This window comes from Mastacembelus armatus, chromosome 8, assembly GCF_900324485.2.
Source record: "Mastacembelus armatus chromosome 8, fMasArm1.2, whole genome shotgun sequence".
In the NCBI taxonomy this organism is placed as follows: domain Eukaryota; kingdom Metazoa; phylum Chordata; class Actinopteri; order Synbranchiformes; family Mastacembelidae; genus Mastacembelus; species Mastacembelus armatus.
Window position 1 is genome coordinate 455,659 of NC_046640.1, and position 24,443 is coordinate 480,101.

General features: G+C 41.1%; 1 protein-coding gene across 2 annotated transcripts; it reads left to right on the top strand.

Moving 5' to 3' along the window:
• The first annotated feature begins 765 nt into the window (after positions 1-765).
• On the top strand, positions 766-20,568 carry hoxb13a (homeobox B13a). 2 transcript variants are annotated; one of them, XM_026325419.1, is made up of 3 exons: positions 766-1,489; positions 2,277-2,503; positions 20,560-20,568. In XM_026325419.1, exons 1-3 carry the CDS (start codon positions 766-768, stop codon positions 20,566-20,568), a joined length of 960 nt encoding a protein of 319 aa, XP_026181204.1. The 2 variants fall into 2 exon arrangements, with proteins under 2 accessions (XP_026181204.1, XP_026181203.1); XM_026325418.1 differs by lacking the exon at positions 20,560-20,568 and having other exon boundaries at positions 2,277-2,524.
• Positions 20,569-24,443: the final 3,875 nt, after the last annotated feature.

A 24,443-nucleotide genomic window follows, 5' to 3' on the forward strand; every position in this document is an offset into this window, starting at 1 on the left:
TTGTGTTTGGCAGCGACACTTATAAGTATTTATATGTATCCAGAGCTCCGTGTAACCCCGAGCACTGGCGTTCATGAACTATTGGAAACATTTAGAACATTTAGATTGCATCGATTTTTATTGTAAGCTACTTCACATATTCATACTTGCCCTGCTCAATGTAAGTAAACAGGCTCGTTGCCTGCTCCAAAGATTTATTTCTGACAGGTAACGTCAGTGTTTGTGCTGAGTCTTGAGCTTGACATAACGCAGCTGTGAGGAGCACTCACGGAGCGCACTCACGGAGCTGAACCAAATCTGCTCGAGCTCTTCTCGTGCCACAGCGCCAGTCTCATAAAAATATTTCTCTTTGACTGACAATCCTCAATAAGTCTTTTCTTTTCGGGCTTTATCCCTCTTGTCACATCACGTGACCATTCTGTCTCATCCAATGGACAGGCACTCTGCCTCCTGTCCTGCTGCTGGGGGATTGTTGCGTCAAAACTGCGGGTGGGATGTAACCTAAAAGTCCGGACGGTTATCGGGAGTCTTTGCCTCCGAGCAAGCGCCAACACTAAACGGGGCAGCAAGGCACTGCATGCTTGCTCCGAGAGTGCACGTGACGGTACATGCGATTTACCTGCGGTGTGTGTGTGTGTGTGTCTGCCGGAGAGCCAGCGTTCACAGAAGAATAAATGCGCACCAGTTGACCTCACTCAGCCAGTGTAACAGTTTAGCACACAGAAGGCTGACAAAGTCTGAGAGACACACGGGAAAGGAGCGCCTATGACAGCCTCCCTGGTTCTAAACCCTCGCTGGCCAGCGGAAACGGTAATGTTTGTGTATGATAACAACTTGGACGACCTGAATAAAAACATGGAGGGGCTGGTGGGCAGCGGCAATTTCGCCGCGGCAACTGCTGCGAGCCAGTGCCGCAACATTATGGCGCATTCGGCAGCAGCTGCTCTGGGTGGCCACCCTTCCGGCCTGGTGCACTCTTCAGCCGGGTACTCTACGGTGGACGTCTCAGCCTCAGGCTCCAGTGAGACAGGCGCGTCTTCGGGGAAGCAATGCGTAGCCGGACCATGTCCGGCGGCCGCTGTGCCGCACCAGAGCTCCTCCGCCGCCACCGCGTTACCGTACAGCTACTTTGGTAACGGCTACTACCCCTGCAGGATGGGACGGGGATCTCTCAAGTCCTGCACCCAGGCGGCCGGAGCCGCGCTTAGCTCGCAGTACATGGACACAACGGTGAGCTCTGATGAATATCCGAACCACCGCGCCAAGGAGTTCGCCTTTTATCACGGCTACCCAAGCCCGTACCAGTCCATGGCCAGCTACCTGGATGTGTCGGTGGTTCAAACCCTGGGCTCCGGGGAGCCGCGGCATGACACACTGCTCCCCATGGACACCTACCAGCCCTGGGCACTGACCAACAGCTGGGGGGGACAGATGTACTGCTCCAAGGACCAGGGACAGGCCGGACACCTCTGGAAGTCCGCTCTGGCTGGTAACAACTGGTTTTGTTTTTAAAACGGTTTTGTCTAGGCATTTGAGAGAAGTAGGCCTGTAGATAGACAGCATTTAGTAAATGGTGGCATGTTTTATTAATCCAATAACCAATCTGATGACAGGATTTATATGGAATATAATCAAATCCAGTCTGCATGAATCTGGACTAAAGATAGGCTGCATAATTTTTAAGCAGAGACTTGTGGCGGATGTTAATGACTTTTCAAACGATCCCACGTGCCCTGAGGGGTTTTTGTGCAGCTGATATGCAAAACAGAACAAGCTGTTTGAGAGTTGCACAATATCAGCGTGTGATAGGCTACCACTGTGCATACTCATCTGTTACTGAAGAGGACAATACTAATATTTCATAATAATTATAGTCATGCTCCGTAAGGTAAGGCCATTTATGAACTATAAGGTCACGTGTTCATGTTGCCTACTGACCCCTCTGGTTAATCTGACAATAAGCAAATTATCAGGGGACTGATGCCCACATTATATTGTTAACATGCAGATATAACACTCATCAGAATTATAACTATGAGTTCTATCTATAAACCCGTTGGGTCATCAGCTGAAAAATACTGACGAAATTCACTAAAACAACAAGCCAAAGATATTTCCCGCTGGCTTATTGACACAAATTCATGTTAGGGTTTATTCATCATTTCCAATCAGCTCCAACAATAAAATCTCTGTCTTTAGGCTATCGCGGTATGATAGAAAATGTGCAGCCTCGGCTTCAGTCCGCTTGTCTATCCTCTCTGTCCGCTTCTAAACAGATGTGGTGGCACACCAGCATGACGGCTCGCCTTTCCGCCGCGGCAGGAAGAAACGGATACCGTATACCAAGGTCCAGCTCAAAGAACTGGAGAAAGAGTACGCCGCCAACAAATTCATCACCAAGGACAAGCGGAGGAAGATCTCAGCCGTGACCAACCTGTCAGAGCGGCAGATCACCATCTGGTTCCAAAACAGGCGGGTGAAAGAGAAGAAGTTCGTTGCCAAAGTGAAGAGCAGCGCGCCGTAGCATGCGGGTCCCTGCACGGACCATTTAGTGAAGGAACATGGTGCTTTTTCGTGTTATACATTAAACATTAACTAAGACAAATGACAGAAATGGAGACAAATAATGAAAGTCGATGTGGTACCGGGACTGCATCAAAACATGGAAGAAAAAGACAAATAAAAGACATAAGGACTCAGAAAAGAACCAAAGGCCTCTGATGAAGCTTCTACTCAGAGGTGTCCCTTTAATGCGGACTTCCTGCCTGCTTCGATGTAACTGTGTGTTTTACTGTGTTTCAGTGCTGCCCGTGGCCAGTAGCAGATAGCTCTAAACACACTATTATGTTGTCCATATTGTTTATAACTCTTGTAATCAAAGTATAGTGCAACACGTAATAAATTCCATTAATCCCCATTTAGGTCTTATATCTTTAAATGAACCAATATGAAAACTGGAAACACTGGATTCGTGCGCGTACATAGACATGCTCCTAACTCTGCCTCTGTAAGATCAGCAAACAAATCCGCATTTAACTCGTAGCAAAATCTGAAAGTTGATATCACCAAATATCAGAGCAATCCACGTGCAGTCTCAAAGTGTTTATGGCAGAGTGAATTCATCTTTGGATCTGGCCTCCGTGCGCAACATTACCACAACAACGCTGTCTACTTCCTCCCATTGGTGCAGAGCCATGCATTAGACCGGACCAAGTACAATCAAATAGTTTTAAAAGGATCGAGGCCAAAATCCAAACCCAAAACAGCACGAGAAGGAAATGGCTTTTATTTAGAATTTTTTCCTCCATCATCCATTCCTCCAGCTGGTCGCTTCAGACACGTGTCATTCTGATGAAACACAGCGAGCAAAACAGGCTCTGAAAAAACGGGAACACTACACACATTACATGAAATAAATAATGTTTTATTTAAATTAAAAAGTTCAACCCCTAAGGCTGCCTAATCACTACTTCGTTACATTCTATAAATTACAAATTCTAACCAGTATTTAAGCGATTAATGCTGAGAGTTCTTGTATTATTTTGACCGGTATTGTGTGGTATTTACAGTGAGCAGAACGGAACTGAACCGGCAACAGCCTGAAAATTAAAACAAACATGTTTTCAAAAGAAAATAGGCACATATATATAATCGTTGTGTGTGTGTGTGTGTGTGTGTGTGTGTGAGCGAGAGAGAGAGAGAGAGAGAGAAAAGCCCTTGACCTTGAGCTTTAGCTCGGAGTGTCCCATGAACATTTTATGAGAGCAGATCGTTGTCCCGTCTGGTGTGACGCTTCCCAGCAACTCCCACACTGCGGCTGCTCTGTCTCATCACGTCTGCCTCGGTTTGCAGAGGTTTGCGGGCCGTCGTCAGCAGTAGCCGTGCAGGTGAACACACAGGCACCGTGCTCTAAATCATGGCAGCATTTTGACAGCTAAACAGCCATGCCCAGTGTTTGGTACCTCAGCGTTCTTATTGCATAGAGATTTGTTTGGGAGTTTTCTATCCAGCCCAGTGTTCTTGCAGAGCTCGCAGAGTGGCCTTTGTGTTGACTTATTCAGTCATTCTCTGCATAGTGTGGCTGATGTCCAAACCTCACTGGAGTTCAGTGGCAGGCCTGCCTCGGTGTGACAAGGGGGGGATGAATCAGTGTGTGCTAGTTCAGTGATTGTGGTGTCCTGTGAAACACTCAACTAGCAGCATATAGACAGATGAATGCGAAATTATAAAAACGGCGATTTACGCTAAATTACAAAACCTGTTCAGCTCAGTGTGGAGTTAGAAACACCGTTAAGAAAGCAGAATTTCTTTTTCTAACGTGATCATTTGGTGCACTCTGAATAGGTTCAGTGGTAGCAAGTGAGCTCTGCGCTTTGACCACACGCTTTTTCTCCCACGGGACAAACAGACGTGCGCGCATACCGAGACACATTTTACCGTCCTGGCTTTGAATACAGGGCATTTTAGCAGGGCTAGGTAAATATTTCACACGCATTGTCCTGGCGAGATTTTACAAGGAGTCTGTTACACATTGCGATAAGCTTATTTATTAAATATCATATTTGCCCCACATTTTCAACTTCTAGAATAAAATAATATACGAATAAATAAATAAATAAATATACTTTCTATAATTGGCTGTGTACTCTGCATATCTGACCATCATTTTCTGTTTTAGCCTTTTTGTGGTTTGAATTAACTGAAAATCCAAAGACAGGAAAGCAGCTGTACAGCTGTAGTAAAAAGAAACTGTTCGTTAGGCAGAGTTACGGAAGACTTTGAATAATTACTCATTCAATGACGGAGAATACAGACTATTAGGATTTGTTGAAGCTATTCCTGCTCATTAGCTGCGGTTAAACAACTAACATGAAATTCCAGGCTCTTTGAAATTAAGCTAAACTTTCCAACAGAAGGTAAATTAAAGAGTAAAAGTCAGCAGGTCATTTCTGGATCAAACAGCCCAAAGTGAGTAACCATCCAAAACTCTTCATATTAAATAGAAAGAAGAGAAAAGTATACAGTAGAAAATTTATTGTTTTTTAATTAACGAAGACGATGATTTCTAACCATTGCAAAACTGAATTTCTACGTGTGTAAGTGTGTGTCGGAGCGTTAAACATTAACGTTGAACTTGACTAGCGGCGGTGTTGACTCTCTTTACTACTCCATCTCTGTCCTCCTTTAAAACCAACAATACTGACGGAAGCCCTGAAGTTCATAAAGCTCACCCCCCCCCTCCAAAAAAGCACGCTAACACACAAATTCGTTTGAAACATGTTGTTTTTTCTTTTTTAGTTCTTTCATCATATCAGCACAATGAGAGCAATGCTAGACATTTTGATATATATATAAAAAAAAAAAAATCCCGTCTCACCCCTATGGGTGGTGTGTGTGTGTGTGTCTTCCTCAATCTCGGGTCCTCTACCAGAGGCCTGGGAGTTTGAGTATATATATATATATATATATATATATATATATATATATATATATATATATATATATATAAATATAAATATATAGATGAATGAATCACAGAAAATAAATCATGTTTACACCAGAAAATACAGGCTATTGTATGCTAATTCTGCTAAGTTAAAAATATCTCTGGCTAAATTACACAAAAAATAAAATGTAATTCTTAAAATTGCTTAAAAATAAATAAAATAAATAATCAGAAAATAAATTATTGTAACAAATAATTATTTCAATTTACATAATAATAACAACAACAAGAACAATAATGATAATAATAATAACACATTTGTAAAAGGTTAGAGATCAGATTCCTTATAATCAACAGACATTGTATTGAAAATTAACATTAAAGGAGAAAAATCAATAAATGAAGAGAAAATCAGCAGGATACTGGGGTGAGTCATGCATGTTTGACCCGCTGTGATGTGAAAATGAGATGAATAGATGCAGAACACTTTACATTCCTGCCTGCAAACAGCTGCGCTCTCACAGAGGAAATGTGCTGGGGAGCTCATGTCACATTTGTGCCTATTTTACAATTTGAACAGCATTTCTTAAATAGTGAACAGTGGATGAAATGTTCATACTTTTAGTTTGGTGAAAGTAAGTAAATATAGCAATAGTACATATTAAAATATTCCTACAAGTAGAGGCTTGCACTGAAAATGTCAGTGTATTTTATTAGCAAAATTAACTACATTTAAATTTTACTTATTGTCTGCATTGAAAATGACACTCTGTTACTTCTGCATGTCAGCCCTGTGTTGGCAAAATATGTTCTGTGAACTAGCCCAGGCCATATGAATCACTTTTCACACTGCAAGTGGTCATGTCAAAGAGCCAACCAAAGAGAAGCTCTCTGCAGCCATGTAGCTCTAAAGGCTGAAAGTTCCTTCACTTGACAGTGACTAAGCTCTCTGCTGAAAGGACTTTGGCAGAGGCGCTTAGTATCAATGGTAGAAATACTCATGATACACAAAGTGTTCCTTGACTGCTACATGGAACATTTGACTAAACAAAATACACTCCTGTTTAAAAGCTGAAAAAGTGAAATGATTGAAAATTAAAAATGATTGTTACCATTTTGCAAAAACTGACATATTTGACCTTATGTATCATTGTATCAGGTTAGACTGAATGCATTCAAAATGCAGTGTAAAAAAAAGTGCACCTGTGATGACTGCAACAGAAGTGATTACAGCTGTGATTTCTAAGTAAGACAAATGCATGAGTGCTGAATAAGAAACCCTTTACAGAGATGCACGAGGGTACAAGAGCATCAGTATGCTGCTGAACATAAGTTGAAACCCAGATGAAGTGGTTAGGAAGTATAGGAAGAAGCATACTACCAGTAATAGGAGGTGCAGTGGATGTCTGTTTACTTAAGCTGACACTGAAAAGCAGACAGGTAAGTCTGATTTGGCACATTCTCTAAAAGTGTTTCTGGTTTCAGTGACAGGGCACACAGTGTGAAGGACTCTGAAGAAACCCATTGCGCCAAAGAACAAGAAAAGACAGATGTCTCTGAGTGTTTTTTTGCACACTGGTACCAAACATTGCGAGAAACAAACACATGAAAATGAAAGCTTCTTTTTTACACAGGAGCACACAGACAAACTTCTAGACAGCTGCATGAATGCGCATTTTCACCCTGTGGCAACAGCTCTGTCTGATGCACACACACAATAAGAGCGCAACACAAAGCTTATGGTTGACATGGATCTCATGTCAGATAAAACAGAGTCTGTCTGCTCAGGGAGATACAAGTTACTATGTCAATTGGCCTGAGAAGCGTATACCTTTTACTGGACAACTGATTATCTGACCACATAACAGAAAAACTAGAACAAGAAGGTTCCACCACTGTCCACGTAACAGTGTAAAAACTGTTTGATCATGGAAAATGGGACTTTTAGTTTTTTCCACTTCTGCCATTTCTTGTCTCTGCAGCTGCTCATTATTTCAGTGTGCCATCGCAAACAGCAGCATCATTAGACCTAACTAATCGATTAATAAGTTTGTTGGCAACTATTTGAATAATTAAGTTTTATAGATTTTGTCAGATAGTTGTTGTTGCCCTGCTGTATTTATCTGATCTCAGTTTTTCATTGCTGCTTTGGTTTAACTAAATTGTTATAGTGTTTTTACCACCGTGGATATTAAATGTATTATGTTATTATATAATTTAATAAAAAAATATAGAGTAATATGGAGGGGTCAAGTCCTGCACAAAGACCTGCACTGTTGCCAGCCTGTTCAGTGAATCTGGCTCACCTGTCCACACAGGATATGTTTTGGAACATATTTCTACTACTTTAAATACATGGGAATCTAAGACAAGTTTACTAGTTGCCATGCTGCAGAGCATTTTAGTAATCTGATGCTCACCTTTAACCCCATGGTCCTCACTGGGTTGGCATCTGTTCTGTGCATGGCAGTGGTCAGTTCTTAGTGTGAATAGACACAGTTGCAGTGTTGACTCCACCTTAAATGGGATTTCCCTCCTGTTCAACATCATCCATATTCTGTTGGTTGGTGTGAATAGAAAAGCACAAAATAGAATAAAACCCCAAAAGTGTTTTAGACAAAATATTTACTATTTTATCCCCCCTATACTCTATTCTATTTTACAAGCATTTACAGTCGAGTACAGGACACATGACACACACACACACACACACACACACACACACACACAGACACACACACACAGCTCCCCAAAGTAGATTTTATGCTTCAGACTAGGGATGCAGGACTGAGGCTTCATTTTCTGTCTCATGTCCAACAGACCTGCTTCTGCACAAATGTTTATTCAAATGCACTCACACACACCCACACACACCCACACCCACACAAACTTTCCCTACTGTTTTTACCACCTTCTCCCTTCAGCCCCCTTCCTCCTCCTCTGTCTGCATTGCAGACAGTCTTTTAGTTTCCCAGGTTGGACTTTGCAGTTGAACTTGAGACAGACAGACAGCTTGTAAACAGTTAGTAGTCTGCCCCTGTCTAGTCTGGAATGGCTTGGGGGGACAAAAGGGTGGAAAAAGGGGCACTGGACTGAATAATCTTGTTTTAACACAAATATCTGCAAATTAACTTTTAGATGTTTTGCAACTTAATACATCAAATACAGAAAGACTGCACAGATTATGCAGTGACTGTGAACAAAAATGATCAAATGCAATGAATAAAATGAAAAGACCCAAATCAGAGGAAAGGACAAATAAATTCTTATATAGATTGTTTGTCACATTAAGCTTCACACAATCAGGTTTTGAACCATTTGTTGCAGCCCTGAAATGCAGCTCCTGAGAAACATTGTGTTCTGTTCTCACTGGAATCTTATTCTAAGATCTAAAATGTTAATGTTTAATTTTAATGAAATGTTTTTTTCTCATACCTTGTGTGTGAAAGACTTCAGCCTAAATGCAGGTGGATGTGGCTCAGATAATAGAGGGCAGTTTGATCCCCAGCTTCTCCTACTGTATCCACAAGCGTCCTCTGGCAAGACACTGTAAAGTGTTTTTCTGTCAACCTAATTGTTATCAAGGCCTGATAATACTGAGCTGTAAATAGAAAATGGTGCATTTGTGTACATCTTAATTTGGACTCTTTGACTCTCTCAAAGCTGTCATTCAGGAGAAACCTGTAAGCACTGCACATCTTACTTTGCTTCTTTACTTCCACTTTCTCAACAGTTCATCTTAGGGTTCAGACTTTAGTGCTCTCAAAATCAGAATTTGATTTATTTTTAAGCAAACACAAGAAAGACAAAAGTGAGCTGCCCAGTCTTCCAGTGGGTAACCCTGGATCAGCAGTCAGTATGTGTGTGTGCATTTTAACAGCTCAGCAAGAAAAGGAAATGGCTGTAAACACACTATACAGTGAGACAGACCTCCAACAAAGCCAGGGGTGGGGAGTGTGACATCATGTAGTGTAATAAATGCAGGCGTACCCAGGTGTTTGTGGCTCCAATCATAAATGCCTTATTTTTGACACTATCTTCCAAACTGCTGCTGTTAACACTAGCCCTTCTCATGTTTTTGTTGCTGAATCTGTAGCACCCTTACCCTTGCCAGCTTACTGATACTTGGTAGGTTGCTTTAATGACTTATTCAGTTCAGTTTAATTCAATTTTACTTGCATAGCGCCAAATCACAATAAAGTAATCTCAAGGCACTTTACATAGAAACCCAACAAATCCCTTATGAGCGAGCACCTGGTGACACTGGATTTACTTATGCCTTACAACATTAGACAGGGTTGTTGCCTTCAGTTCTAGACAGGTTCCTGGAAGAAGGATACCACTACTCGTTAGAAAATACATGCTGAAAGGATTAATGTGGGTCAAAACCTGAACTGCAGAAAATCTCAAATGCAACATTGTCTCTACTAAGGTGTTCAGAGAGATGGGTGTGACAGAATGGCTGCTGGCTGACGCTGTATCTGTAGCTACACAGGGAGCTGTAATCTGTACAATAGGCACAAAAAAAAAAAAAAAACAGCTGCAGAAGCAGTAACATCAAAAGGCGGCCAATTAAAAGGTGTGAGAAATAAAAACCTGTGATAATCCCCACTGACATCAATAAGCTTAGAAGGGGGAAATGTTTACACAAAGGAAAAGATGTTTCATATTTTAGCTTGCACCAAGAAGCTTGTTTTGCTGTACAATGATTGGCTCATTCGCAGGTGCTGCTGCTCACTGCTCTGACAGTTGTCAGCCAGTCACAGGTTCATAATGTTGAACTTTATGTTTGCTGTCAAATCACAGTTCCTTGGTTATATTCATCTGATTCCAGCCCCCCAATATATTCTGGAAGTTTTTCTGTTTTGAAAACTAGCATGGTCCATGCAGCCTTGCACCATGATGTGAGTATGGTTGACTCATGTTAACTAGCTCTGGTGAATCTTTTAAGCCTACTCTGGCTTTTTAACCTCACTGAGCAGTTTGTGCCTTCCAAGTTACCTAACTAAATACCAGTACTCCAGTAGAGTGTTAAAAGTTACCAACGATCTTCTCTTAGCCTCAGATAATGGACTTGTTTCTATACTTGTCCTCCTAGACCTTAGTGCTGCATTCGACACTATTGACCACAACATCTTATTACAGAGACTGGAGCATTCAATTCAATTCAATTCAATTTTATTTGTATAGCGCCAAATCACAATACAAATCATCTCAAGGCACTTTACAAAAACTAAAACTAAAAACCCAACAATTCCCTTATGAGCAAGCACTTGGCGACAGTGGAGAAAAAACTCCCTTTAACAGAAGAAAAAATCTCCAGCAGAACCGGGCTCACTTTGGGCGGCCATCTGCCTCGACCGGTTGGGGTGAGTGGATAGAGCAGAGAGAAAAGGCTGGGAGCTGGTTCCATAGGAGAGGAGCTTGATAACTAAAGGCTCTGCCTCCCATTCTGCTTTTGGAAACTCTGGGAACCACAAGTAGACCTGCACTCTGAGAGCGAAGTGGTCTATTGGGATAATATGGTACTATGAGGTCTTTGAGGTATGAAGGAGCTTGATTATGAAGGGATTTGTATGTGAGAAGAAGGATTTTAAATTCTATTCTATATTTTACAGGGAGCCAATGAAGAGAAGCCAATATAGGAGAAATATGATCTCTCTTGCTAGTTCCTGTCAGGACTCTGGCTGCGGCATTCTGGATTAATTGGAGGCTTTTTATGGAGATATTGGGACATCCAGATAGTAATGAGTTACAGTAATCTAGCCTTGAGGTAACAAATGCATGGACTAGTTTTTCTGCATCATTTTGAGATAGGATGTTCCTAATTTTGGAAATGTTGCGCAGGTGAAAGAATGCAGTTCTAGAGATTTGTTTTATGTGTGAGTTAAAGGACATGTCCTGGTCAAAAATAACTCCAAGGTTTTTTACAGTAGTACTGGAGGCCAGGGCTATGCCATCTAGAGTAGCTATAATTTTAGAAAAGTTATTTCTGAGATTTTTTGGCCCAAACACAATAACTTCTGTTTTCTCCGAGTTTAAAAGTAAAAAGTTACTGGTCATCCAGGCCTTTATGTCAGTTAGACAGGCTTGAAGTCTGGTTAACTGGTTTGTGTTAACAGGTTTAATAGATAGATATAACTGAGTGTCATCTGCATAGCTGTGGTAATTAATAGAGTGCTTCCTAATGACATATCCTAAAGGAAGCATGTACAGGGTGAACAGAATCGGTCCTAGCAAAGAGCCTTGTGGAACTCCATAACTAACTTTTGTGCGTGTGGAAGGTTCATCATGGACATGAACAAACTGGAATCTGTCCGATAAATAGGATTGGAACCACTTTAACGCTGTTCCTCTGATACCAATCACATGCTCCAGTCTCTGTAATAAGATGTTGCGGTAAATGGTGTCGAATGCTGCACTAAGGTTTAGGAGGACAAGTATTGAAACAAGTCCATTATCTGAGGCTAAGAGAAGATCGTTGGTAACGTTCAACAGTGCTGTTTCTGTACTATGATGTGCTCTAAATCCTGATTGAAAATCTTCAAATAGTTCATTCCTGTGTAAGTGGTCTGATAGCTGCTTAGCAACAGCTTTTTCTAGGATTTTAGAAATAAATGGCAGGTTGGATATTGGTCTATAATTAGCCAAGACTCCTGGATCAAGACTAGGCTTTTTGAGTAAAGGTTTGATTACTGCAGTCTTAAAGGCCTGTGGTACGTAGCCTGATACTAGAGATAAATTTACCAAGTCCAATAAAGATGAGTTCATTAATGGCAGGGTGTCTTTAAGCAGTCTAGTCGGGATGGGGTCTAAGAGACACGTTGATGATTTCGATGAAGCAACTGCTGATGTAAATTCAGAGAGATCTATGGGAGAGAAGCAGTCTAAACATAACTGAGGTCCTACAGATGATTCAAGAGCTACTGTAGTAGAAGATTCATTTATTGCAGGTATAGGAAGCATCTGCTGAATTTTATCTGTAATAGCTGTGATTTTATTTGTAAAGAAACTCATAAATTCATCACTGCTGAGAGCTAAGGGAACACTGGGATCAACAGAGCTGTGACTTTTTGTCAGCCTGGCTACAGTGCTGAAAAGAAGCCTTACACTTATTATAGGTATCATTATCGCTAAAGGAGGCAGAGAAATAACTGAACATGTGGCACACCGAGCAAGAAAGAGAGAGAGAGGGAGAGGCCATGTTAGCTAAGCTAACTAGCTAGCTAAGCTAACCGGTAGGCTAACGAGCACTAAGTCAGGAAATAGCAATAAATACCGGTCAAAATAGAAAGGTACTTGACTAGTACCGGAATGTAGCAGTTAATGAATTGTTTAGAGTTTAGTTAATTTTTAGGTGTGTTAAACTATAGCTAGTCTGTCGCTAGTCTGTAGACGAACTATACAACACACACAACACGACACGCTTGCAAGACAAAAGTGATTCGCTTACCCGGAGAGCATTCATGTGTTGGCTATCAGAGGAACAGCGTTAAAATGGTTCCAATCCTATTTATCGGACAGATTCCAGTTTGTTCATGTCCATGATGAACCTTCCACACACACAAAAGTTAGTTATGGAGTTCCACAAGGCTCTGTGCTAGGACCGATTCCGTTCACCCTGTACATGCTTCCTTTAGGCTATGTCATTAGGAAGCACTCTATTAATTACCACTGCTATGCAGATGACACTCAGTTGTATCTATCTATTAAACCTGTTAACACAAACCAGTTAACCAGTCTTCAAGCCTGTCTAACTGACATAAAGGCCTGGATGACCAGTAACTTTTTACTTTTAAACTCAGAGAAAACAGAAGTTATTGTGTTTGGGCCACAAAATCTCAGAAATAACTTTTCTAAAATTATAGCTACTCTAGATGGCATAGCCCTGGCCTCCAGCACTACTGTAAAAAACCTTGGAGTTATTTTTGACCAGGCCATGTCCTTTAACTCACACATAAAACAAATCTCTAGAACTGCATTCTTTCACCTGCGCAACATTTCCAAAATTAGGAGCTTTCTGTCTCAAAATGATGCAGAAAAACTAGTCCATGCATTTGTTACCTCAAGGCTAGATTACTGTAACTCATTACTATCTGGATGTCCCAATATCTCCATAAAACGCCTCCAATTAATCCAGAATGCCACAGCCAGAGTCCTGACAGGAACTAGCAAGAGAGATCATATTTCTCCTATATTGGCTTCTCTTCATTGGCTCCCTGTAAAATATAGAATAGAATTTAAAATCCTTCTTCTCACATACAAATCCCTTCATAATCAAGCTCCTTCATACCTTAAAGACCTCATAGTACCATATTATCCCAATAGACCACTTCGCTCTCAGAGTGCAGGTCTACTTGTGGTTCCCAGAGTTTCCAGAAACAGAATGGGAGGCAGAGCCTTTAGTTATCAAGCTCCTCTCCTGTGGAACCAGCTCCCAGCCTGGGTTCAGGAGGCAGACACTCTCTGTACTTTTAAGGCTAGACTTAAAACCTTCCTCTTTGACAAAGCATACAGTTAGGGCTGGCCTCAGGCAACCCTGAACCATCCCCTTAGTTATGCTGCTATAGGTCTAGACTGCCCAAGGACCATCGGTGCACTGAACTCCCCTACCCTAACCCCCCCTCCCCTTCCCTTTCCCTTCCCCTCCCCTCTCTTCCTCTCCTCCCACCTCATGTATATTCCACCATTGAATGTCACTAACCTTGTGCTCTCTCTCTCCCCTAGTTTGTGCTCTCTCCCTCTCTCTCTGTTCTCTCTGTACCTTCTGCAGGTGTCCCTGGTCCTGGAGCTGTATATCGCTGATGTGCAGTTACTGGTCCCACCAACCTGCAGTGTCTATTTGTTGTTTATTGTTGCTGTTCTTTTCTCTCTGCTCTATCCACTCACCCCAACCGGTCGAGGCAGATGGCCGCCCAAAGTGAGCCCGGTTCTGCTGGAGATTTTTTCTTCTGTTAAAGGGAGTTTTTCCTCTCCACTATCGCCAAGTGCTTGCTCATAAGGGAATTGTTGGGTTTTTAGTTTTAGTTTTTGTAAAGTACCTTGAGATGATTTGTATTGTGATTTGGCGCTATACAAATAAAATTGAATTGAATTGAATTGAATTGAATAGAGAGTTGCATTTGTCAGTACACTTACTCATTTATTATTGTATCACATCGTACTAGTTTTATCAAGTCTTACAGGATTGTATTATGCACTGCAGCTACACAATGGTTGGAAAATAAATGTTCAATAGGCAACATTATTGTTATGCTGTTTTTACCTTTCCACTCCATGAACTCAAATGAAGATTATTTAGGGTCTCTTTGTGAGATTCACACTGTCCAACAGGTCCTTGCTCACTCTCTCTTTCTCACACACAGTTTTATTTGCATAGCGCCACACAACCATAGAAAGATGCATATACACACACTCACACACAGTGTTGGCATTGTGATAGAAGCAGATGTGTGCAGAATCAGCTGACCTCTGAGTCACTTCCTGTGCTGACCGCCATGTTGTGGCTCTAATATAAGTGTTAAAAAAAGAGCAAATTACCACCTGAGTGGTTTGGCAATAGACGTATACATGCATGTGTGTGTGTATAAAGGTAATTAAATTTCATCATAAGAAAACATAACGTGATATTGACATTCAAGTTTTGCTTTAGTTTGGTTACAGCCAAAGATTTGAAGAAAAAAGCCTAGAGTTAGCGGCCTGTTGTTGTGGCACCTCAAAACCTACTTGAGGCTGGTTCTCATGCTTCCACTGGGCAAAGTATTTTCTTTTACCCTTGGCCAAAATCTACCAAGTAGTTTTCATTGTCAGAACTTTAAAGAGGAGCGAAACAAAGCATTCTGACAGTGCCGGTCTCATTGCAGACCAGTACTGCTGTTTGCGCAGCTTGGGATTTAAAAGCTCTGGAATAACATCACTTATACCCAACTACCCAGTAACACTGACTGATGATAAAACTAAAGGACAGTAGTGACCACGGCCACAGCCCTCCTGCCTTGCTGTTTGCTGGTCGGAGATGTAGAAATACCTACTTTCAGTTTAACATGTTTTATAGTGTGTGCTTTTATAGTCTTACCTATTAACATCTCAACCCGCCATTTTGCACACAGCCTCATACTCATCCCGTTTACAGTCAGATTGTTAGGATTGTTTGGCATAATGAAATGCCCCAGCTGCTAGCTCAGGTTGGTCTGTGGGCTTCTGGAGATTATGAGCCAGTCTGTGTGGTGACTTTAGTCTGTGTGGTGACTTTAGCACATCATGACATTAGCACATCAGCACATCATGAGACATTTGTCCCTAAATTTAGGAACATTGCAAATGTCATTAAATAATAAAAAATGGATGGGTGTTAAGTTACAAAATGTACATCAGAATAGTCTATCTGGTAATGCTTTAGGATACATTTTATTAGTATATTACATATATATGCAGTTATTGCATATCCTGTGCAGTTACTGGCCCCACCAACCTGCAGTGTCTATTTGTTGTTTATTGTTGCTGTTCTTTTCTCTCTCCTCTATCCACTCACCTCATACCTCGAGGAAGATGGCCGTCCAAACTGAGCCCGGTTCTGCTGGAGGTTTTTTCTTCTATTAAAGCATGTTTTTCCCCTCCACTGTTGCCAAGTGCTGCTCATAAGGGATTTGTTGGGTTTTTTCTTTTTTGTAAAGTGCCTTGAGATGATTGTATTGTAATTTGGCGATATACAAATAAACTGAATTGAAATTGAATTAAATTATTTATACATATTGAATTATTTTTATTTAAGTTCATATGTTTGACCTTGTCATCCAGACCATGTTGCATCCACATGTGACTGTTTATCAGTAAAATACTTTTGAATCACTTTACTAACATTACAATAATTGTAGATTTGATCCCTGGCCTCTCTGGCCCACCTGTCGTAGTTTCCCCGGCCAAGAACACTGAACCCCAAGTTGGTCCTGGTGGCTCTTCCACTGGTGTACGTGTGTGAATAAGTGAATCCGTAGTGTTGATCTAATTTGTTACCTTGATTTATTAAAACTGAACTAATTTGCATGTTGCCAATTGATATTCTGATTTATTCAGAGGATGTCGATGTCAGGTCTGACCATGTTGTCGACTGATTTTTCTTTCTAACACTAAAAGAAATTATAGATGACAGTAAACACATGAATTTTGTTAAAATAAAACACTGAATTTACTGTCTATGTCAAATGTCTTAGTGAAATACACATAGTATACTTTCTGCTGCAGCGCTCCTGTGTACTCGTAACACAGACTATTTTTCAAACATCAATCAGTCAACTTAGTTTGTAGTTTTAGGAAATGTCTCTAAGTGGTTTGTTCCACACTCAGCATATGTATAGGTTGTAAAAATATGGAATTGGGGAAGTAGTGAATTAGTAAATAATGCATAAATAGGCTACAACTAGTAGATTATTTACAGTATATTGTCTTTACAGGGTCTGGGAGAACTGATTGAGAGGAATGTAATCACACATGAGAAATGATAAATGCAGTAGTAACAAGAATCTTTATGCTAAACACAAGCAGTTTTAAAATGTTGGCATTTAAGTGTTAAAAATCAGCAATTGTATGTCTATTAATACCATAACTGAATTACATTCCAGATTTGGCATAAATCTGACAGAAACTGCAGGCTGGGTCATAAAACAAGGCGGCCCACCATGTGTTTGAATATGAGTCATGTTCACTACAAGGAACAAAGACAGAGAATCAGTGTTCAGTTTTAGTTCTCTTTCTCCATCTAGTGGTCTGTATAATAAACTGCACCACAGGTAAACAGCAAAAAGTTGCAGGGTTGTTTCTTTCACTGGGTCCAGTGTCTTACCTTATGGACAATAAGGATGAGCCAGAGATGGCGATACCAGTCCACAGCTTTGGTCAAGGCTGACATATCTCAAAAGTCATCCGTTAAATTGAAGAAATTTGGAACAAACATCCACAACCTTTAATTAATAATGAAACAATAATCTAAAAAGGGTAATAATGATATAGCTCCTTCAAGATGATGTTGTACTGCAAAAACAAATATTCTGGCAGAAAATAAATTATCTTTCCTACAGAACATACTTTCCGTGCTTGGTGATCTTTCAATTCAATTCAATTCAATTCAATTCAATTTTATTTGTATAGCGCCAAATCACAACACAAATCATCTCAAGGCACTTTACAAAAACTAAAACTAAAAACCCAACAATTCCCTTATGAGCAAGCACTTGGCGACAGTGGAGAGGAAAAACTCCCTTTAACAGAAGAAAAAACCTCCAGCAGAACCGGGCTCACTTTGGGCGGCCATCTGCCTCGACCGGTTGGGGTGAGTGGATAGAGCAGAGAGAAAAGAGCAGCAACAATAAACAACAAATAGATACTGCAGGTTAGTGGGACTCAAATCTTCACTGCACATCAGCGATATACAGCTCCAGGACCAGGGACACCTGCAGAAGGTACAGAGAGAGAAAAGAGAGAGAGGGAGAGAGCACAAACCAGGGGGCATAACTAAGGGATGGGTCAGGGTTGCCTGAAAGCCAGCCCTAACTATATGCTTTGCCAAAGAGGAAGGTTTTTCGTCTGGCCTTAAAAGTATAGAGAGTGTCTGCCTCCTGAACCCAAGCTGGGAGCTGGTTCCACAGGAGAGGAGCTTGATGACTAAAGGCTCTGCCTCCCAGTCTGCTTTTGGAAACTCTGGGAACCACAAGTAGACCTGCACTCTGAGAGCGAAGTGGTCTATTGGGATAATATGGTACTATGAGGTCTTTAAGGTATGAAGGAGCTTGATTATGAAGGGATTTGTATGTGAGAAGAAGGATTTTAAATTCTATTCTATATTTTACAGGGAGCCAATGAAGAGAAGCCAATATAGGAGAAATATGATCTCTCTTGCTAGTTCCTGTCAGGACTCTGGCTGTGGCATTCTGGATTAATTGGAGGCTTTTTATGGAGCTATTGGGACATCCAGATAGTAATGAGTTACAGTAATCTAGCCTTGAGGTAACAAATGCATGGACTAGTTTTTCTGCATCATTTTGAGACAGGATGTTCCTAATTTTGGAAATGTTGCGCAGGTGAAAGAATGCAGTTCTAGAGATTTGTTTTATGTGTGAGTTAAAGGACATGGCCTGGTCAAAAATAACTCCAAGGTTTTTTACAGTAGTGCTGGAGGCCAGGGCTATGCCATCTAGAGTAGCTATAATTTTAGAAAAGTTATTTCTGAGATTTTGTGGCCCAAATATAATGACTTCTGTTTTCTCTGAGTTTAAAAGTAAAAAGTTACTGGTCATCCAGGCCTTTATGTCAGTTAGACAGGCTTGAAGTCTGGTTAACTGGTTTGTGTTAACAGGTTTAATAGATAGATACAACTGAGTGTCATCTGCATAGCAGTGGTAATTAATAGAGTGCTTCCTAATGACATACCCTAATGGAAGCATGTACAGGGTGAACGGAATCGGTCCTAGCACAGAGCCTTGTGGAACTCCATAACTAACTTTTGTGCGTGTGGAAGGTTCATCATGGACATGAACAAACTGGAATCTGTCCGATAAATAGGATTGGAACCACTTTAACGCTGTTCCTCTGATACCAATCACATGCTCCAGTCTCTGTAATAAGATGTTGCGGTAAATGGTGTCGAATGCAGCACTAATGTCTAGGAGGACAAGTATAGAAACAAGTCCATTATCTGAGGCTAAGAGAAGACCGTTGGTAACTTTTAACAGTGCTGTTTCTGTACTATGATGTGCTCTAAATCCTGATTGAAAATCTTCAAATAGTTCATTCCTGTGTAAGTGGTCTGATAGCTGCTTAGCAACAGCTTTTTCTAGGATTTTAGAAATAAATGGCAGGTTGGATATTGGTCTATAATTAGCCAAGACTCCTGGATCAAGACTAGGCTTTTTGAGTAAAGGTTTGATTACTGCAGTCTTAAAGGTCTGTGGTACGTAGCCTGATACTAGAGATAAATTTACCAAGTCCAATAAAGATGAGTTCATTAATGGCAGGGTGTCTTTAAGCAGTCTAGTCGGGATGGGGTCTAAGAGACACGTTGATGATTTCGATGATTTATGGCAGGTATAGGAAGCATCTGCTGAATTTTATCTCTAATAGTTGTGATTTTATTTGTAAAGAAACTCATAAATTCATCACTGCTGAGAGCTAAGGGAACACTGGGCTCAACAGAGCTGTGACTTTTTGTCAGTCTGGCTACAGTGCTGAAAAGAAACCTGGGATTGTTCTTATTTTCCTCTATTAGTGATTAATAATATGCAGTTCTGGCTTTATGGAGAGCTTTTTTATATGTGAGTAGACTGTTTTTCCAGGCTAGAAAAACAAAAACTGACCTTTCCTCCAGCACTGCCATCAGATGAAAGGTTCACTGTGTGCTTTGGGTCACTGTTGGGCGGTACAGCATAATCATTTGCACAGGCAGAAAATGACACAATTCTCTGATAGTCCAAGCTGCACAAACCCGATCTCGCCGGTTTGCTTGATTTTCTTCAACTCTGTGGAAACAATGCCTTTATGTCTGCCTCATTTTCATCTCTAGTTTGTGAAACTAAACGATGCAGTTGGATCATTAGCCTTCACATGTGGATACAGTCAGAGTGGCAGGCATGTGGCATTGTTTTTGTTTGACAACTTCAATCTGTTCTGGCAATGCTCCTCCTTTTTTGCGAAAGATGGTATTTATCCAGATACAATGGCTGCACATGTAATCATCAAGCAGCTGCTGTCTCACAATGTGTGAACTATGCTATGTTCTTACAGTCCAAGCACACAGGTGTGATATCCGACCTCTGATGTCTCTTTTTCTTACTAATCTTTGAAATGGGTCACATGTAGTTTCATTTTTTAAAAAGATTTTCCGAAACAGCTGGAAGGCTGGTTCTTCAGACAGGAATACTACATTTGATTAGGACTATTTTCAGTGGTGGAGTATTTGTGGCAGTAGGACAGTGTATGTAAATGGTAAATGAACTGCATCTATTTAGTGCTTTTCTACCTTGTCTGACTCTCATTCACACACACTCACGCATGATTGTAGAAGACCTGCCATTGAAGACACAACCAGTCAATTTTGCTGATAGGGTCAGTTGTTGGTGGGGCAGAGTGAATAGTCACACCTCAATACCACGACTGAGGTGAGACCCTTGAGCAAGGCAAGGCTGCCCACCGCTCGGGGTGTGTGCGTTCAAGGTGTGAACTTTCACATTCACTTTTTTCACTTGAACACCCAGTTATCTGTATAAGTCAGCAGCCTATATGTGGGTAAGAGGAGACTGGTGGTATAATATAGACTGTAGATTTGACACTATGCATGTGCTGCAATCCATCCTAAAGGCATACAGAGTAAAGGATGAGCTCCTGTCTAGCACAACTGTGGACACATAGGACCTGTTGGTGAATGTAAGACACTACACACTACACTAAGTAAGTGTAAAAAATGATATTAAGCAATACTGATGGATTGGCTCTGAGTGTTGGCATTGTCAAGCCACAACCGTGCTTCATGTTGTAATATCTCAGATTGCCATGAAATTTTATGCAGACATTCATGTTCCCCACAGGACTGACTCTGATGATTCCCAGCACCAACATGAGGTTGAAATTTTTGTTTTCTAAGCCAAATGTCATGGTTCCAGACACAGATCACATGTTAACAGTGGACATGAATGGGGCCAGGACAACAATCTAATCTTATTTTACTGCTTTGAAAGATTTGAAGTCCTTCATGTTTTGGCTCTGACACTACACTCATTGTCCTGCTGTCTCGGCACAGGTTGGATGAAGGAGAAAACGGCCAAGAAAAGAGCTGCACTTTGGCTCATAACCAAGGTCAAACGAGACCTGTCCGGGGAGGGGTGCTGTGGGGTCCATGGTTTTATGGAGCTCAGAATGAAACCCTGATCACTGTCGGTTTTCTATCTGCTTCTAACCTTCCTACATGTGACGGCATGGCTGCTCGTTTTTCACAGAAAGCCGCATTTTATGGAGCCGCGTCCTGCTGACGGGCAGCAAGCGTGTGTTCAGCAGACTTTAAATTGCTGTCGGTGGCAATAAAGGACCTGATGAAATACACAACTGTAAAAGAGCAGGCTGGAGCCTGATGCATCCTGGGAGACGGAAATGAATAAAACACCGGGCTAGGGCTGGGTGGTGAAGAGATCAGACAAAGCGCCTTTCACCTTAAAATTTAAATTAGTGAATGCATTTCAGCCAGGAAATGACTTTACATGAAACCAGTCAATCAGGTTCTTCAATTAAAGGTGATTTTACATACAGCTGGTGATGATTTCACTTCCAGGTCACATATCTGAAAACCAATTAAACCTCTCACCTTTATAAATTACGCATGAACTGGAGATTATACTTTTAATTAACGTGAAACATGATTTTAAAGAGTCATGAAAAATAATATGAAACCTCTATTAATATAGCAATTTGACTCAGCGTAACCTTTCTTTCTTTGGAGCACAGTGCCATCTCCTGGACATACATGGAAACTGCTCTGAGAACATCTGGAAATATGAGACAGGATTTTCCAATTATCTTAGAGGATCTAAGGATCAAACGCATCATATTGTTATATTCTTACAATGTGCTAGATGGGTCAGATTAATGTACAGGTTCAACTGTCTTTAGAGCAAATGATACCCTTACATACACATCACACATCATATTACCAAGTAATAGCCTCCTGTTCATATACAGTGCACTACATGCCTCACACAATGATTTTGAAGTGCGCAGTGAATGACAACAGTCAAGACAGAGTTTCGATCAGTAACACATTCGTGTCTTGTGTACAGCTGCACTTCAAATAGCAGAACACCATGTGGCTCAGAGGTGCTGAAAATGATCAAACCCTGGAATGAACTCACTTTGTGGCCAATGGCTTTCACAGATGCGCGGACTGTTCCCGAGGAGCGTTATTTGGCATAACAGCAAATGTCTGTGCTAGTGTGACTTCGCTGTTTCAGAAAACCACATATGTGCAGAAGAAGACAGCTGGCTTTGGGATAAATAGGAGTTTAACATGCGAAATGAGGCGGGAAAAATAAACATATAAATAAACAGCAATTGTCTTTTTCAGGAATTCACGATTCCTCAAATCAAGTTTTCAATATTTCCTTAGCAAATACCAGTGAAGTGCATCTTAGTGTTACCAATCCATGGCATGTCAAGGACAATGTTCAGTACCGTACATGCAGATGTGAGCCCGTTGACCAGGAAATAAGGTATTAGTCTATTTTAATGGGCTTTGATTTGTATTCAGAAGTTTGGAAAATGCAGTGAAAGAATAGGGCCGCTCCGATGTGAGTTTCATACTTGTAAGTCCCTTCAGTGGGTAAGGCCTTTTGCTCATTCGAGTGTTACGTGAATAATGGATTATGATGTCCCCATCCCTGGGGCCCAGTACAAAGACAACCCTGGATGTGTGACAGGAATGAAAGCGACCTTTGCGGTGCTCCTGCAGCTGGAGCAGGTCACACTATTGATCAGCTCGGAGAGCAGTGAAACTGCATTTAATTCAAACAGCCCTCGACCTTCGCCTGTAAAGAAATGCAATCCATTTCCATAAATATGCTTTAATTCTTATAATGCGCTTGCTGGTCAGAATGAGTGAAAAAAGCCCAAGGGCCCCAGCGGCTCGCTTTATGGGAAACAACTTCTGGAGGCATTAGAGTGAAAGAGAGATTAGGCTACAGTCCATCTGACGTGGATTCCGTTTCTTCATTGCCATTCCCCCTAATGACACACACACAGAGTCTAATAAAGAGTCCGAACGGGTGTTTCGGCCCCCTTTCTGTGCTTTATAGCGATGTGGGCCCTGTTGTCATGGTAACCAGTTATACGAGTTTGACCACGGCTGTTGAAGGGAGGAGGGATTTTAGAAAGGTGGACGGACAGGGTGAAGGGAAAGAGGTGGGGGATGTCTGAATCATTGGAATGTCATTTTTGAAAGCAGAAAATACACATACACACACACACACACACACACACAACAAACAGCTCTCACTGGAAAACAGTCCACAGACCGGGTGGATGTTCCGTTACGGTCCGTTAGGTCAATCCAAACGTTTGATAGTGTGCTTACTTTCCATCAGGCGGAGAAAAGCGGCCGTGTGCTGAGCTGGAGCTTTCAGCGATCAGTGCCGAAAGTGTCATGGGGTTAGGCCAGTCTGGACAATTAAAAATTAACCCGGGAAGAAGAGAGAAACATCGTGAATTTGACACTAACGGAACCCTGACTACTGCAATGAGGCAGAAGGTTTTCTCTGAAGACAATGGCACATCACAGTGTACAACATGCTTTTAGGCCAATAGGCTGATAGCACTGCTCCTCTCAAATAACACATCTCTTTATTTACATTACTACTGTAACAGCGTGTCCTTTTATTAAACACAGACTCAGGGACTGACTGTAAGTTGTAACTTTGGCAAACAATACGGGCCAAATAACTTGTTAAGCCTGGATGTTCCTCATTTTATTATACCAGTGCTTTGTGATGTGGTTTTGGTGTGGTTCTGGTCTTTGTGGTAATTTCTGTGTTATAATGAACTGTGTAGCCTCAGTCTAAAGTGTTCTACGGACAGGCGTCCTAACATTGTTTTGATTATACAAGGAAGGCCAGAGGACACAACAGGGTAGGCTCTACTTGTATAGCTGGTAAATTGGTTTTGCAGTTATTAGAAGCTACATGAATTATTAATAAAAAAGTGCATTTTGTCATTTTGCTTTTTATGTTAGGGTGTTTATTTATCTATGTAAATAGTTAAATAGCTGAATTCTAATTATTCTTCTACAAGTAGGCTGTCTACCGGCGATAAGATGTGTAACATGGAACAGCGTTCTTCTTTGCACCAAAGACTATTTCTTAGTCCCAGTGAAACCAAATATTCCTTTAAGTTAGAACCGCAGTTTAGACTGAAACTGAGGAAGAAAGAGGATTCTGTTTAATTACTTTGAATTAATAGTCAGTCATTAAGA

Coding starts and splice junctions, on each gene's coding strand:
- hoxb13a (XM_026325418.1), top strand. CDS start 766: ATGACAGCCTCCCTGGTTCTAAACCCTCGCTGGCCAGCGGAAACGGTA. Junction 1,490..2,276: donor CTGGAAGTCCGCTCTGGCTG/GTAACAACTGGT, acceptor GCTTCTAAACAG/ATGTGGTGGCACACCAGCAT.